The sequence below is a fragment of the Cucurbita maxima genome, unplaced genomic scaffold (assembly GCF_002738345.1).
Source record: "Cucurbita maxima cultivar Rimu unplaced genomic scaffold, Cmax_1.0 Cma_Scf00001, whole genome shotgun sequence".
Classification (NCBI taxonomy): Eukaryota; Viridiplantae; Streptophyta; class Magnoliopsida; order Cucurbitales; family Cucurbitaceae; genus Cucurbita; species Cucurbita maxima.
In genome coordinates, this window is record NW_019272017.1 from 4,926,221 (window position 1) to 4,941,415 (window position 15,195).

The 15,195-nt window shown below is 39.6% G+C and overlaps 3 protein-coding genes across 5 annotated transcripts; 2 read left to right on the plus strand and 1 right to left on the minus strand.

The window, feature by feature from the left end:
- Positions 1–490: 490 nt before the first annotated feature.
- Positions 491–4,532, plus strand: LOC111483719. Of its 3 annotated transcripts, XM_023130015.1 has the most exons (4): positions 491–1,215; positions 1,998–2,126; positions 2,501–3,771; positions 3,852–4,015. In XM_023130015.1, exons 1-4 carry the CDS (start codon positions 784–786, stop codon positions 3,877–3,879), a joined length of 1,860 nt encoding a protein of 619 aa, XP_022985783.1. In that variant the 5' UTR covers positions 491–783; the 3' UTR covers positions 3,880–4,015. The 3 variants fall into 3 exon arrangements, with proteins under 3 accessions (XP_022985783.1, XP_022985774.1, XP_022985766.1); XM_023130006.1 differs by having other exon boundaries at positions 1,998–2,039; positions 2,501–4,532; XM_023129998.1 differs by having other exon boundaries at positions 492–1,215; positions 2,501–4,532.
- Positions 4,533–6,475: 1,943 nt separating this feature from the next.
- Positions 6,476–10,169, minus strand: LOC111486262 (probable beta-1,3-galactosyltransferase 3). Its single transcript, XM_023133320.1, has 11 exons — positions 9,543–10,169; positions 8,810–8,909; positions 8,663–8,727; positions 8,370–8,581; positions 8,212–8,275; positions 8,005–8,077; positions 7,752–7,872; positions 7,583–7,670; positions 7,369–7,494; positions 7,191–7,300; positions 6,476–6,947 (listed from the first exon to the last, which is right to left on the minus strand). Exons 1-11 carry the CDS (start codon positions 9,656–9,658, stop codon positions 6,799–6,801), a joined length of 1,224 nt encoding a protein of 407 aa, XP_022989088.1. The 5' UTR covers positions 9,659–10,169; the 3' UTR covers positions 6,476–6,798.
- A 1,332-nt stretch (positions 10,170–11,501) lies between these two features.
- LOC111482956 (CASP-like protein 2D1) lies at positions 11,502–12,529 on the plus strand. Its single transcript, XM_023129008.1, has 3 exons — positions 11,502–11,867; positions 11,954–12,065; positions 12,139–12,529. The coding sequence occupies exons 1-3, from the start codon at positions 11,701–11,703 to the stop codon at positions 12,397–12,399; spliced, it is 540 nt and encodes a 179-aa protein (XP_022984776.1). The 5' UTR covers positions 11,502–11,700; the 3' UTR covers positions 12,400–12,529.
- Positions 12,530–15,195: the final 2,666 nt, after the last annotated feature.

A 15,195-nucleotide genomic window follows, 5' to 3' on the forward strand; every position in this document is an offset into this window, starting at 1 on the left:
TTTAATGGAAAGTTCTTTAATTAATAAGAGTAAGACGAATTATTATGCATTATACATTCTCAGTTATCCATAATTTATTTATCGAGGAATTGCCATGATCCTAGTATATATTATTTTTAAATAATTAATAATTAAATATATATTTTTTATTCTTTCTTTTATTACTCATATCAATAATTAATTTGATTTGTTGGGTAGTAATAGTAATTGATACTCAAAATTTCAAAATCCACTTAACATTTATTAAAAAAAAAAATAATAATACCACCATGGGTATAGGAAGGTCACGGGTAAAATTTTGATTTTTTATCACACGCTGGTTACTTAAGGTCTTGACTTACGAACCATAGGTTGGTTAGACATGTTTTAGGTTGGATCACAAGCTAGTTGATTAGTGCCTACAAGTCTAGATAGAGGTACGTGATAGTTATCTTACTTTGGGAGGGAGGGGTCATGGTTGTTTTAAATTCCTCAATTTACTTTGTATTTTTATTTTTATTTTGTGGGTATGCATATCTAACATTAAGAGAGGTTGGTAAGTAATTTTAACACTAAATCTTTCAAAAGAGTATAAAAGAGATGCGCATACCATGAGCGTATAATACGGTACGACTACCGTATATCTGATGTCCGTCGTTTTCTCCATCACCATCGTCAAACTAAATCCGCTGTCACCCCTTTTCTTCTCTCAACCCTCGTTAGACACCTTTACCTGAACCTGAATCCACCGTTTTTCTTCGCCAAATCACCACCATCTTTCTCAATGGCAGTGTCTCGCCGGAGATGATGAAGGTATCCTCTAAGAAGCCTCAGCATCCGGCGCCATTCCCGCCGGCACTCAACCAACTTCCGGATTTGGATCTTCAGTGCCGGCCGCCTTCCAGTCGAGCCACGCGGAGAACAATCCGAAGTCCAGCCCGTGTAAGAAGACTTTCAGTTCCGGTTGGGAAGCGGAGCCGCCCTGAGACGCCCTTGCTTAAGTGGAAGATCGAGGAACCTGAGAATGAATATTATGAAGTTCAGGAGGAGGATGAGAAGAAGTTGCCTCTGGAAACCAGCCAGAGAGGTCGCTGTAGAGGAACTAAAGGAAGGAAAGTCGTCGTTTCGGCCAGGAAGCTCGCGGCTGGAATCTGGAGATTGCAGCTGCAGGAGGCGGTCGCTAGTGAAGGCAGGAACGGTGGCCTGCGGAGGAGGGAGGATCTCCTAGGGTTTCAGGTAACTTATTATTATTTTTTTGTTGCTTATCTCGCTTTCGGAGGTCTGAGGTGTTCATTTAGCTTCTGAATCGAAAATTTTGATCCAATAGTAAATTATTGAAGTTTGAGTGTTTGGGATGGTGCTGCTGCTTTTAATTGATTATGACTTAATCCGATCTGTTACAGTGAAGTTTTTCAATTTATGTCTATCACAAACCCAATAGTAATTGTAACGGCTAAACATTTATTGGAATGGAAAAATGGTCTCCACTCCATAGTTGATCATGTAAAGAAGTAATGTAGATGAACACAGTAGGATGAAATTTAATTTTAGAAGCAATTGGAGGGCTTTCTTCTAACCTGTGGGTATTGGCTTTCTTCCCCCTTCTTTTGAATATTTCATTGCATTTTTCTTGTAAGATGCCCATCACCATGTCGTTTTCCAGGGTTTTTTTGGGGTAAAGATGAATCTAATATTCTCTTTGCCCAATCTAATATTTTCAATTTATTCAATATTCCATCTAAATTTAAGTTTCAGACCCTTACCTCAAATTTGTTCTGCTGGAAACAATGTCAAGTCTAGGAATTAACAGCTTAATCAGCACATCAGATACTATGAATGCATGCATTCATGTCGATCACATATTTATCTTTTGTTTTCTTGCGTAGGATAAGTATTTATTGTTTGCTGCAAATTGTTGGATATGTGGTCCTCGTTGACCTTATGGTAGAACAGATCAAAACTTGAATGATTCAGTTTTTCGGATATTTATTTATTTTTCTTGAAACGTTTCCTTTCAGCCTCGCATTGGTCACATCGGTGCTCCAGCTCTTCATCCTGAGGTTAAGATAGCATTTAATTCTGAAATGAATGATCTATTACATAGTCCGCGTTCTGTCTCTGATTCAAGAAATGGACCATTGTGCAAGGTTTGACATTTTGTTGTACACTTGATTGGAATACGAATATTTGATTTTCGGATGACATGAGAGAAACTATATATCTTTGTCAGTTTAACTTAACATATCAGATGCACAATGACTGTTATTTTCAGATAACAAACTGTGTATTTGATATCTTTTTAATAAATCCTTCTATGTCATTTGCACGGTCACATTCTTTAAATTTTAGGTAAGGATGAATGAAATTTATCAGTAACTAATAATATATAAGACGTTCTTATCGGTTATCACTATAATATAAATAATAGATAGGATGTTCTGCATACTCTCTTCATGTCTCATTTATATTCACCTAGTGAATTTATGACCCTTTTCCATAATTTGTTGGTTTTCTCTCCCAGTTTGAGCCCTCGTTACGATATTCAAACACAGCAATGGAAGGGGCAACAAAGTGGGAACCTGCATGCTTGAAAACACCAGTTGAGGCTCGTCAGATTTACAGCCAAATGAGGCTTCTTGATCAACAAGGTGCTGCTTCAGGCCTATCTGCGCTTGAAGCTGAACTAGAGCAGGCCCACTTGCAGATCGAGGAACTTCAAGCGGAGCGTAATGCTTCAAAAAAGAAGCTTGAATACTTCTTGAGGAAAGTCAGTGAAGAAAAAGCTTTATGGCGGAGCAGAGAGCATGAGAAAGTAAGAGCATTTATTGATGATATAAAGGCTGAGTTGAACAGAGAGAAGAAAACCCGGCAAAGAGTGGAAATGATTAATTCAAAATTGGTTAATGAGTTGTCCGATGCTAAGCTATTTGCGAAGCAGTTTATGCAAGACTATGAAAAAGAAAGGAAGGAAAGATCATTGGTAGAGGAAGTATGTGATGAACTCGCAAAGGAAATTGGCGATGACAAAGCAAGAATAGAAGCTTTGAAGAGAGACTCCATGAAATTTAGAGAGGAAGTTGACGAAGAACGGAGAATGTTACAGATGGCTGAGGTCTGGCGGGAGGAACGTGTTCAAATGAAGCTGGTAGATGCCAAGGTGGCACTTGAAGAGAAATACTCACAGATGCGTAATCTAGTAGCAGACCTTGAAGACTTCTTAAGGTCGAAAAGTGCTACCCCAGATGTATCAGAGATGAAAAAGGCTTTGCTACTTAGGGAGGCTGCTGCTTCTGTGAATATTCAAGAAGTCACAGAATTTGTTTATGAACCTTCAAACCCAGATGACATCTTCTCTGTGTTTGAAGATGTTAATTTTGGAGAATCAAATAAGAGAGAAACTGGACAGTGCATTGCTTACAGCCCAACTAGTAATGCTTCTAAAGTCCAGACTGCAAGTCTTGAAGCTAATGCGACTGATAGGATTGGCATCCAGAAACATACGAATTTATTTATTGATCATAACGGTGGTATAGAAGAAGATGAGAGTGGGTGGGAAACTGCGAGTCATCTGGAGGATCAGGGCTCAAGCAATTCCCTGGAAGAAAGTATTGCATCTGTCAAAAAGAATCATCGAGAGAGTAATGCTTCACTGAGCGGGAATGAATGGGAAGGAAACGGGGGTGGATACTCGCCCGTTTCCGATATCAGTGAAGTCTGCTCGGTTCCATCAAAGCAATTAAAAAAGATATCATCCATTGCACGGCTTTGGAAATCATGCTCAAACAATGAAGGGTACAAACTAATCTCACTTGAAGGCATTAATGGCAGGCTTTCAAATGGTAGATTATCAAGTGCAAGTATCTTATCTGCAGATGGGGGCTCAATGAGAAGCGGGATTAGTCCTCCAGAATTAGCAGGACAGTGGAGCTCTCCCGACTCGAGCAATGTTCACGGAATGCAAGGGAAGAAAGGATGCATCCCTCGCAACACAATCAAGGGTAGTTTAAAGGCAAAGCTCTTGGAGGCAAGAATGGAAAGCCACAAGGTCCAGTTGCGCCAGGTCCTGAGGCAGAAGATCTAGATGGTTGTATTCAGTGCTTGCTTCCAAAAGTGATTCGATTTGTGTTCATAGAAGATTCTCACGTTCTTCAAGGAAGCTTAGAACTGGCTTCGATGCACCATTTATCAGGCTTGGCTCCTAGCGATTCCCCAGGATTCTTACGCGAAGGCAAAACAATGGTAAGTCAACCAAACGATTCATTTCTCTGTTATTGTTAACATCAATGCAAGCCATTCAGATGTAAACGCATTCTTAGTATCTCTTAGAAGCCGGTAGGTGGACCCACACGAGGGGAAAATAGTTAAATTCATGCAGGTGACCAAGATGATTGGTTTGTTCATTCTCGTCATTGTAATTTATAATTTTGCAATGTAAAATGCCCCTTCTGAATTCTTCTCTAGTTAAGATAGTGGAAAGAGTAGAATGACTTGTAGTTGCAGGGTAAGGCCACAGGTGTAATGTTAATTTCCAAATAAGGAGATGAGTCTTTTACGGAATTTTGGTTGGGCTGATGAATGGATTAATTCGGTACACCTTCAACATCAGCTGGAGACAAGGACAACCAAGCTTGATGGAGGACAGAGGGATGATATGGTGGTTGCCAGATTTCTTGAACATAATGGTTTTAAGCTAGGTAAAGAATAATGATAATGATGTAACACTATAAGCCTACTATAAGCCTACAACTAATATTGTTTGCTTTGGTCCATTACGCATCGTCGTCAGCCTTATAATTTTAAAATGCGTTTGCTAGGGAGAGACATCTACATTCTTATTAGGTAGGTTTCATTCCCTTCTCCAACAATTGTCATGTCACTAGGTGTCAGATCCTTATACGATACGTAATGAGTTAAAGAGGATAATATCTTTGACAGTAGGTTGAATTTTTGGTCAACTTAGAGGTGTTTAAAATCATGGCCAAATTTTGTATTGAAATTTGAGGGATTTATTTGGGAAGTCATAAATAAATTATGGTACGCACATGTTCATTCAACCAAGCATGTATGTACATTAATACAAGAACATTGATGTCTCTAAATTACGGTTAAAATCTATTTTGGATAGAGTTATAAATCAATCATTCTCATAAAAACAAATAAAAATCAGCCCGCCTAAAGTAATTTAGTTTCGAGCATTAAGGATAAGTTATTGGTATATCAAACTCAATCTTGTTCAATTCAAATTATGAATTGAAATTCCTTCATATTTGGAACCAAAGGCTTATCTTCATGGAGGGTTGGTGTTTAAAAAAAAAACCCTAACTTTCTTGCCAAAAGAATAGTGTTCAACACTTTATTAAGTAAAGGACATCAATCTTAGCAGCCATGTTTGAAAATTGACGTAATACCCAAATGGGAAAACCCCTTTTTTATGTGTCAATTTGTGCTCAATTTCATACTTTACATTCATGGTTGAATGTTGAATTTTGACCTATAAAGAAGAATGGCTATGGTTTTTATTCCCCACCAACTAATTTATATTTTGAAAATGAAACAGTTTACGTGCTTTATTTTCAAAGATCTGTACAGAACTATGTAGCATTCATTATATTATAATATGATATTTCTTCCATGCATTTATTGGAGACTAAGTGTTTACTTTATACAACACCCTCTCCCTATCTCTCTCAAACACAGAGATAATCACCATGGGAAACTGTGTTTCCAACAAAATTTTCTGTGGGAAATCATCGAGAATTAGTGATGAAGAGGCTCTGGAAATGGTGAAGAGAAGCCTCATGGCCTACGACGAGGCTCTGGTGGCCTCTGCGACGATGACCACGACAGAGTTGAAGATCAAGATCACAAAGAGAGAGCTGGAGATGTTATTAGCTAATTATAATGTGGTAGAGGTGAAGGAAGAGCTGCAGATGGAGGAGCAGCTGTTGTCGCCACTGTTTTACGTCGATGGTACGCTCGAGATGCAGCCACGATCGTGGCAGCCTTCCCTGCAGAGTATCCCTGAGGCGGATTGATCAGACATGGTGGTGATCATAGCTGTGGTTCTGCAAATGAAAGAGATTTGTTTGGAGTTTTTTTGATCTCCTTAGTTGTTTCTGTTCTCTCTTATGATATGCATATACATCTCTAAGGATGAATTACCATTATCTCCAAACCTCCTCTCCACCTTGTAAATAAAGCCCTTTTTATCCCAATAAATTTTAAATTTTGATTTGAGCTATACGTTTACCGAATGCTATATAGTTGCTCTATTTGCAGCTCTTTCATCAGCTATGAGCTGTTATAAATGGTATCGGAGTCAAACATCGGACGGTGTGCCAGTAAAGGCGGTGGGATTCAAGAGATGGATTGTAAGATCCCACGTCCGTTACAGAGAAGGACAAAACATTTTTTATAAGAGTAGGGAAACTTCTCAATAGTAGATGCATTTTAATAAGAAAAGAAAGCCTGAAGAGAAAAATACAACGTGAGAGTAACTAAACGACTTGTTAAGAACGACATTTAGATATATCGAATTTTTGGTCAACATCCTAACGATCCAAAGATAGTGTAAAGAATTACACGAGTCGAGTAGGTATACTATAAAATGGTTTAAATCTAAAATAGAAAGAAGAAATAATGTGAAAACAATAGCAGCAGCACCCTCTTACTTATGCAGATTGATTAGCCATTGAAGAAGGCATCAGAACAGCCTTTCCCCCACCAGCTGAAAGAATGGTATTTTACACTCACTATCTATTTACCCTCTCATTCTAAACCAAAATCCCCATTTCTTCTCTCAAATTCAACTATTCCTTATCAGAAAACTGCATTCAACACCACATTTTCCCCCTCTCCACAGCGGCGGTGAACCTCCTTCATCCGCTCCACCGACTTGCATATCCCGCTGCAACTCCAGTCGAACGACGCGATGCAAATGTTGCCTGCTTGAGCCTTCCACTCGCAATCTGTGTTTGACAATTGGCATAACTATTACAAAACAAGTCTCGAAATAGCGATGATCACATTGGCATCAGGTCGAGCCAAACAGAAGAGCATATGAAAACTACTAAATGAACTAAGGAACTTGCTCTGTGATGCAAATGAACATGTCATGAACTTGAGAATCTTGATAATAGAAACATTGAAGATCCTCCAAGAGCGAAACAAAACCGAAAACTAAATAACAAAAGGAAAGTTATGGATCATACCAGGTGGGGTGCCACAACATAATCTCCGATCATCGATGTGCTCGACGTCCAGCCCAATAAACCAAGAACCCAATGAAACGTCCTCGTTCGTATACTTGTGAAGTATATGCCTATACAAAGATTATTCTGAGAACCAGCCACTATAGAGCAACTTTATTGTAAAAAACAGGAAACATACTGGTTGATTGATATGTAAGTTGCCAAATCCTTTGAAATGGCGTAAAGCTGACCCGTGGCATGACGGAAATACTTGTTTCCTTCCTCCCCGAATTTCCAGTACTCGGGTTCGTAATATCTGACTCCTCTGATGACGAGAAAGTCCAGGATGAGACATTCAGTAAATTACCAAATAGAAACATACTCATAAAAACCTAAACGATCAATCAACTTACTTTTGTGCAAGGACGGGACCGGATTTCATGCATCCAATGTACACTCGGGGCTTCGACCGATGTCTAGCTAATGTCGATCCAAGTGTTGCTGCAGATAAATGTAATAACAACTTCATCAAGAGATACCAACACTCTAAGATTCAATATATATACACATTTGCATGTTTACCTATGTTGACATGCACGTCATCGTCGACCTTGACGTAAAAATCAGCATCCCACAACGCAACAGCGGTGGCAAAGTAAGCTTTTGTCTTGGCTGACAATTCAAGGTAACCTTCAACATGATCCTGCCCCAAAAACGACGAACAAAACACGTCAGCTTTCATTCCTTGAACAAGATCATCATGAAACAGGATTTATTTTGAACAGGTTGCAAGAACAAGTAAAATGAAGGCAGTATAAGAGAGAAAAGCCAGTACCAGTCTCAAAAAATCACCATGTCTCTTGTCCTCGGCTTCGATAGCTCGATCCAGAATACCACCCGGCGTAGTACTAGCAATAAAAATTCAGCTAAATGATAATTTTTTTTTGTAATCTACGTTATAAATCGTTTTCAAAACTGTAACTTATTAAAAAGTAAGTTGATCAACTTCAGCTTAGCTTCAAAATTTATATAATCTAAGCACCTGTGACCAATTACAAAGCGAACGACAATGCCTTTCTCTTCCTCGAGCTTCTTTCTTTTATCTCCTATTTGTAAACAGAGCCGACGTGGAAAATTTAGAACAGAGCCATAGAGAATCAAAGGAAAAGATCTGGACATGTTCGCGATAGATAGTCAAACCTTGGGGCATCCAAGTAGCACGAACAGAGTCCCGTCGCTTCCGACTACTAAAAGCAGTATTAATACCTACGACCATTAAATATTTCCTTTTATGAACTGATTCAGAAAGCTTAACATTTTCCATCAATGGAGAACCGTTTAGAATCGAATCCTGTGCAGCCCTTGCAGCAGCTAATTCCATCTCCAAACTTGAAATTGTTTTATCCAGAGTCCTGCATTATGTACCAGTAGGAACTTAGCTGATACCCAACTACAGCAAAAAAACCGAGCAACGAGTGACGATGTTAGCTTACTGTATAGCGTTATGAGTCTTGGAAACTTCTCCCAGAATGTCTTTGGATTCATTGTTTCCATCTTTCTGAAGGAAAGAGGCATTAACTTATGAAACAGCAGTAAAATAAGAAGGCTTATCAAAGGAAATTTAGGTGAAGATAACTCACAGTTGATGTGTTACAACCCTCTGTAATCATTGTTAAGCTCTGTTCTTCAGAGCCTGTTAACCCTCCTCCCACATTTTCAACTTCAGGTACAGCCCACATTCTGTTTCCCCAACATAAACCTTATTAGTTCCCACAATATCCCATAATCGTACTGTAACAGCCCAAGCCCAAGCCCAAGCCCACCACTAGCAGATATTGTCCTCTTTAAGCTTTTCCTTTCGGGATTCTCCTCGAGGATTTTAAAACGCATATGCTAGGAAGAGGTTTCCACACCCTTATAAAGAATGTTTTGTTCTCCTCCTCAACCGATGTGGGATCTCACATGTACCCTATCATTAGGAGGGAATTACGTTACATAGCAGCCTGCCCGACGCCACCCTTTGGGGCAGGTGTCCGATACAAAAATATGATTGAACAAGAGTAAAAAGGAAAAAACAGATGAAATTATCCATGCCCATTGTAAAAACTAAGGTCTACAACATCAATAGAGTGTCATCTAGTAATGATTTCAACACAATAAAGCAAAGGGGGAAAAATCCCAGTCGATCCAATTACAGAAGCAATCATTGCCACCCAATTACTTTTCAGATCATCATAGAATACTCCTTTTCTTTCTAAGATTTCTCAGTAAAAAAGCAACAAAATCCCAACCCATCACATAATTCCATTAAAAGAACACAAAGAATTGAACAAGAACAACAATCAAGAGAGTAAGGAATATGAGAAACGAGACCTATCAGAGAAGAGCATTCCAGCACAAAAGCATCCAATACAAAACAGAAAGGTCCATTTCCGAGAAACAGAGCTCCTCGTACTTGGCTCAAATCCTCCTCTACTTTTCCACGACATAATCTCCCTTTTCCCCCCTTCTTCTTCAAACAGAGCGAAAATCAAGCCACCATAATCGAACCCCAAGTCAACACAACAGTCCAAATTCAAGTCAGATCGCAAAACAACCAAATCCAGTCGAGAAATCGCAGAATTCCCAAAGTTAAAACTGCAGTACCTAAAGAGAAAGAGATTGGGAAAGAGGGTTTTTGTTCAAAGAAGTTGAATCTCCTGAAATGGGAAATGGGTTCGGATTTAGAAGTGGGCCTTGAACAGTATCAGTGGTTGAAGCGTCGGTGGAGAGCTCAAAAGTGTCTGATTGAGGTTTGAGAAGACCCTACAGCATACACCACTGCCCCATTTGGGATTTTACCCATTTTTTATTTGAATGGGGTCGTTGGATTTGTTGAGCAATCCCAAGGAAATGGGTAAAAACATGTTAATAGAGAGTGGAAATTGGGGAAGAGCCGATTTGGAACAAAGGGTTGGGCTTCTTTTAGTTGAAGAACAGATATTAGGATGGGATAGAGATGGGAGTAATTGCAGGACATGGAAGAGTAGGATTCTTCTTTTGTTGTAATTTTAATTCATCTTTTTCTACCTTTTGTCGCAGCCTGCTCTGTTCTTTGAATATTGTANATAATGCCGACAATCCCTAATGGTTCTTCCACATGGAGCACGTGCACGCACAACAACACCATCATCTTTTTTTTTTTTTTTCTTTTCTTAATCCAAAGCTTTCTTTTTTACCATAATAAATTTTTAAACATTTAATTAAGATCTATAATTAAATTTTAATATATATTTTACAAAATTACTTTTCATCCCACACGTGTGGCCTACTCCACCAACTCACTCCGGCCCAGCCCAATAGCAGTCTGTAGTCGGTCCAGGTTCACGTGCGAAGCCCAACTGCGTCTCCAATCTAGCCCGCTCCAGTAGCCTCAGCCCAATCCATCTGCAAAGCCCACCAGCCTGTACACACGTCCATGTCCCAGTCGCTCACGAAGTTGCGTCCTGCACCTGCACAGACTCGCACGGCTGGATCTCCAAGCCAACTCCAACCGCCTCTCCGCGTGGCTCCAAGCCATTTTCTTTGCTCCCCACAGCTCGACTTAAATGGATCCATTTGGTAATTTTGGTCCATCTTACATCTCGTCATTTATTAATTAATTGAATGACATAAAGTTTATATTAAATGTATTAAAAATTTAGCTGAATTAATAAAAAAAAAAACTTTTATTCCAAAAATATTCATAAACTTAAAATAATAATAATTTTAATTTTTTAAAAAATTAAAAAAAATATTACAATTATTTTTGGATGAAAACCATAAAATACCATCGAAAACCTTTTACATTAAAAAATATACCTTACTCCAAAAATACTTTTGAACTTTTTAACAAATTTTTTAAAATGTGTCAAAAGTATAAAATATTTTTTAAATAAAATACTAAACTAACATAAGAGTATTTTCAAGACTACTTTTAAAGTTCAAGAGTATTATTAAAAATTTTAAAAATTTAAGATTACCTTTTAAATTTAGAGAATTATGTTAAGAATGATGCTCTAATAACATATTAAGAATGAGAAACAAAGGTGAGATCAAACGTGGGAGAAACATAAGTGGGGATCTAAAGTCCGATTTTCATTAATATTTAAAACGTTTAAATAGAATATAAACTACAAAATCTTATAAATAAGAAAAAATATCATGAAGTATCAAATATAAAATTTTAATTTATTACGATTATATAAAATATATTCCAATAAATTATTAAATACTAAACTTTGTGGTTGGTTCTCTGTTCTTGACTTGAAGTTGAAGGCTTATCAACAAATTTGAAGGCAGACACAACCCGAAGCCATCATTTCCAGCACAGAAAAAGAGCGAAGAAAAGCAGAGCCCACACCCACTAATCCATCCATTCTCACTCCAAAAAGGGGCAAAGAAGTTGGGACCAAATTTCTCGCCCTTCACACTTCTCTACTCTTTTTCTTATTTCCCCAAATCCCTCAAACAGAGCTGTTCTTCACTCGATCATCGCTTCACCAAATCAAAAATGGAAGAAACCCACAATTCCCACCCTCCAATCCTCAAACTCCTCGACGTCTCTCTGCGACTCCTCTCCGTTCCTCTCACCATCGCTTCAATCGGCCTCACCGTCACCAACCGCCAGGACAATCCCGATTACGGCACCTTGGAGTTTCACAATCTCAGCGGCCTCAAGTAACTAAATAATCTCTTTACATCAAATTTCTTCCTCTGGGTCTGCTCCAAATTAAATTCGGAAATGGGTTTTGATTCATTCTCAGGTACATGGTCTGCATATCCGCCATCGCCGCCGCGTACGCTTTGTTCGCCGCCGCGTTCTCCTGGATCCGATGCTTCGCCGCCAAGGCTTGGGTCTTCTTCGTTTCCGACCAGGTTTATACAATTCCGTCCATTCCCATTTCAATTTATTTGTGTAATTGAATTTGTTTTGTGATGGGTGGTTCAGATTGTGGCTTATTTGATGGTGACATCGGTGGCGGCGGTGGGGGAGATTCTGTATTTGGCTTACTACGGAGACAGGGAGGTTTCGTGGAGTGAGGCTTACAGCACATATGGGAAGTTCTGCGACAAGATGAAGATGGCTCTGGTTTTTCAAGCTTTGGGATTTGGGTGTTTCTTTGTGGTGGCTGTGGTTTCTGCTTTTAGGGCTTTTAGTATCTTCGACCCTCCTCTTCCTTCTCATCACCTTCAACACCAAAGCAATTAGATTTTGCATATTTCCTTTGCTTTTACTTCAAACTGTTGCCATTAACTTTTATGTTTGGTGTATCAAATAAGTAAAGTGTAAAACTGGTTGCTTTTCAATTGCATAATGGTGAAGAACATAATGGCATCACTCAAATTCTTGAGATCAATGGCATCACTCAAAATAATTTTAATTATTGTAGTCAACGTACAAAATAATGAGGAATAAATTTTGGAGTGATGGTTGTAGGTGTACCTAAACGAAAGCACTCAAAAGACAATTAAGCTCTAGAGCTTTGGGTGAATTAATCCTTTGGCTCTCAACTCAAAAATTATAACAAATAAAATATTAAAAATATATATATATATATCTCACCCACCCCACAAACACCCACCACTAGCTTTCACTTTTTACCCGAGCTCGATGATTGACTTTGTTCAATAAGAGGATTGTCGGGTTCCTATCAGACTCCAGATTGTGCCTTGTTCACAGGGACAATCTATGTCTCGAAGTCTCGAAGAGCAAACTATTACTCCATGCTCATGATCATGAACTCTTTAATGTTTTAATGAGCTACTTCTCGAGTAATTCTTCAATTTTTTTTTTTTTTTTTTTTTTTTTGAAATGTTTCAGATAGGGTAGATACCATCTTTTTGTTGGGAAGTTTGTTGAATATAATTGAACAAATAAAGAGTGTTGTTCCAAGGATAGCCGCCACAAGAACTGATATTACAAAACATACTCCACCTTGCATTTATGGACATGGCAAATGCTATATACAGGTTTAGTATATATATAATTAATTAAATGTGCCAATCCAATCCCTCTTTAAATCACAATATACATATAAATTAAACAAAACCCCATCAAATCCTATTGGTTGATTAATGGTTTGTTAATGGTTTTAGCAGATTCCAGGCAAGTTATCCCAAGGGCTGGAAGAATTGTTGGTTACTGGAGGTTGGTCTTGTTCAGTGGCGACAGGGAAAAAGGCAGCCAGTTGTTGGACGTCCAGCTCTCCTACGTTCTCATCTTGGTTTTGATGATGATGATGATGATTTGGTAAAGCTGATGAAACGGTTTGTCCGTACGAGATTTGTTGTTCATCTTCCTTGTTCGTGTCATACCATTGTGGAAGTTGCATGTTGGCCGCGTTCAGTAGCTTCGACCAGTCCTCACTCGCTGCTGGGCTACCGCCGTCGCCTCCATCCTCCTTTGCTTTTGTGCCTGTGGAATACATTTCCATTAGTACGTGGCTTTTAGGATGAGGATTTATGCTCAGAGTAGATAATATCATAACATTATGGGAAGCCGTGATTCTTAACATGGTATAGAGTCATGTCTTTTACTCAATTATGTCAATAGAATCCTCAAATGTCGAACAAAGAAGTTGTGAGCCTCGAAGTTGTAGTCAAAAGTGGTTCGAGAACTCTAGAGAAGGAGTCGAGCCTAAGTTAAGGAAAGGCTATTCGAGGGTTCAATAGGCTTTTAAGGAAGGCTGTATAGTATACTTTGTTCGAGATGAAGATCGTTGGGAGGGAATTTAGTGATTTCTAATAAATTTAAAAATTAGAACGGAAATAAAAGAAGTAAATTAGAAAGCAGGGGAGAGCTTACTGAAAAATAAGCAAGTGTTGGAGTCTTGAGCCAACTTATGGAAGTCATCAAACAGCCGCTGTTCACCGGGCGAAACCAAACATGAAGAAGATGAACTTAGTTTAGCATTTGAGTTCACATCGCAGCCCAATACCTGAGCTTCCTCCAACAGATCCTCCAGCAGGCCAACGCCGCTGCTGAAACTCATGGCGGAGCCGACCTTGTCATCGTTGAAGCTCAACCCAGTATGGGGAACGTTAATTTGGTGAAATTGGGTTGGAGAGAGGTCCTGTTTTAGAGAACCCATACAGTTATTCATAACCATTCCAGAGTGGGTTTGAAGAATGTGCGACGTAGGAGACGGAGAAGGAGAATTGGCAGCCAAAGTCATGGGGAACTGGAAAGAATCCACATGAGAGAGCTGTTGCGGCGGCGGCGGCGTCGGAGAATGGGTCAAGAGACTGGGATGATGAGTGAAAACAGGGGTAGTATTGGTGTTAGCCCGAAAATGCTTGAAACGAATCGGCGCGGCGAGGATGGGTGGTGGGCGGTGGAAGGTGAAAGAGCTTGGGGCGGTGAAGGGGAAGGATGAGAAAGTGTGGGGTTCGTGTTGGTGTGGTGAAGATAGAGGAGAGTGAGGGGGTGGCGTCGGGGAGAGGGAGTGCATTGAGCTTGGACTGAGGCTGTGGAACTGGAACATGGAGGTGGGAATGCCTGTCGGTGTCGTTGGCGTTGATGTCGATGTCGTCGGGGACGGGAGNGGGCTTGTCGGTGTTGTAGGTTGTGATTGCGCCGACAATGGCTTAATGTCGTGTGGATACAACGGAAGGCCTTGTCGTTGCCGTCTTTTAATCCTCGTGTTCCAGTAATTCTTAATCTCGTTATCTGTTCTTCCCGGTAGCTACAGAACAAATCAATTACACATTAGCTAATTAAGAGAACGAGGGTAGATTTATACCCTACATTTGTAAATTCGAGGGAAACCTGAGAAGCCATGCGGGCCCATTTGTTGCCATACTTGGCATGGAGCTGAAGAATGAGCCGCTCCTCTTCAGGGGAGAAAGCGCCCTTTTTCAAATTAGGCCGTAAATGGTTAGCCCAACGGAGGCGGCAGCTTTTACCACAACGGTTAAGTCCAGAATTTCTCTGAACGGCGTTCCAATTCCCTTCCCCGTTCTTCCTCACATATTCCACAAGAATCGCATCTTCCGACGCCGTCCA

Excerpts from the sequence above, each read along its gene's own strand:
- LOC111482956 (XM_023129008.1), top strand. The coding sequence starts at position 11,701 with ATGGAAGAAACCCACAATTCCCACCCTCCAATCCTCAAACTCCTCGAC. Across the intron at positions 11,868-11,953 it reads CACAATCTCAGCGGCCTCAA|GTACATGGTCTGCATATCCG; the intron begins GTAACTAAATAA and ends ATTCATTCTCAG. Across the intron at positions 12,066-12,138 it reads TCTTCTTCGTTTCCGACCAG|ATTGTGGCTTATTTGATGGT; the intron begins GTTTATACAATT and ends TGGGTGGTTCAG.
- LOC111483719 (XM_023129998.1), top strand. The coding sequence starts at position 784 with ATGATGAAGGTATCCTCTAAGAAGCCTCAGCATCCGGCGCCATTCCCG. Across the intron at positions 1,216-1,997 it reads AGGATCTCCTAGGGTTTCAG|CCTCGCATTGGTCACATCGG; the intron begins GTAACTTATTAT and ends GTTTCCTTTCAG. Across the intron at positions 2,127-2,500 it reads GAAATGGACCATTGTGCAAG|TTTGAGCCCTCGTTACGATA; the intron begins GTTTGACATTTT and ends TTTCTCTCCCAG.
- LOC111486262 (XM_023133320.1), bottom strand. The coding sequence starts at position 9,658 with ATGTCGTGGAAAAGTAGAGGAGGATTTGAGCCAAGTACGAGGAGCTCT. Across the intron at positions 7,671-7,751 it reads TGACGTGCATGTCAACATAG|CAACACTTGGATCGACATTA; the intron begins GTAAACATGCAA and ends ATTTATCTGCAG. Across the intron at positions 7,301-7,368 it reads ACTTACATATCAATCAACCA|GCATATACTTCACAAGTATA; the intron begins GTATGTTTCCTG and ends ATCTTTGTATAG.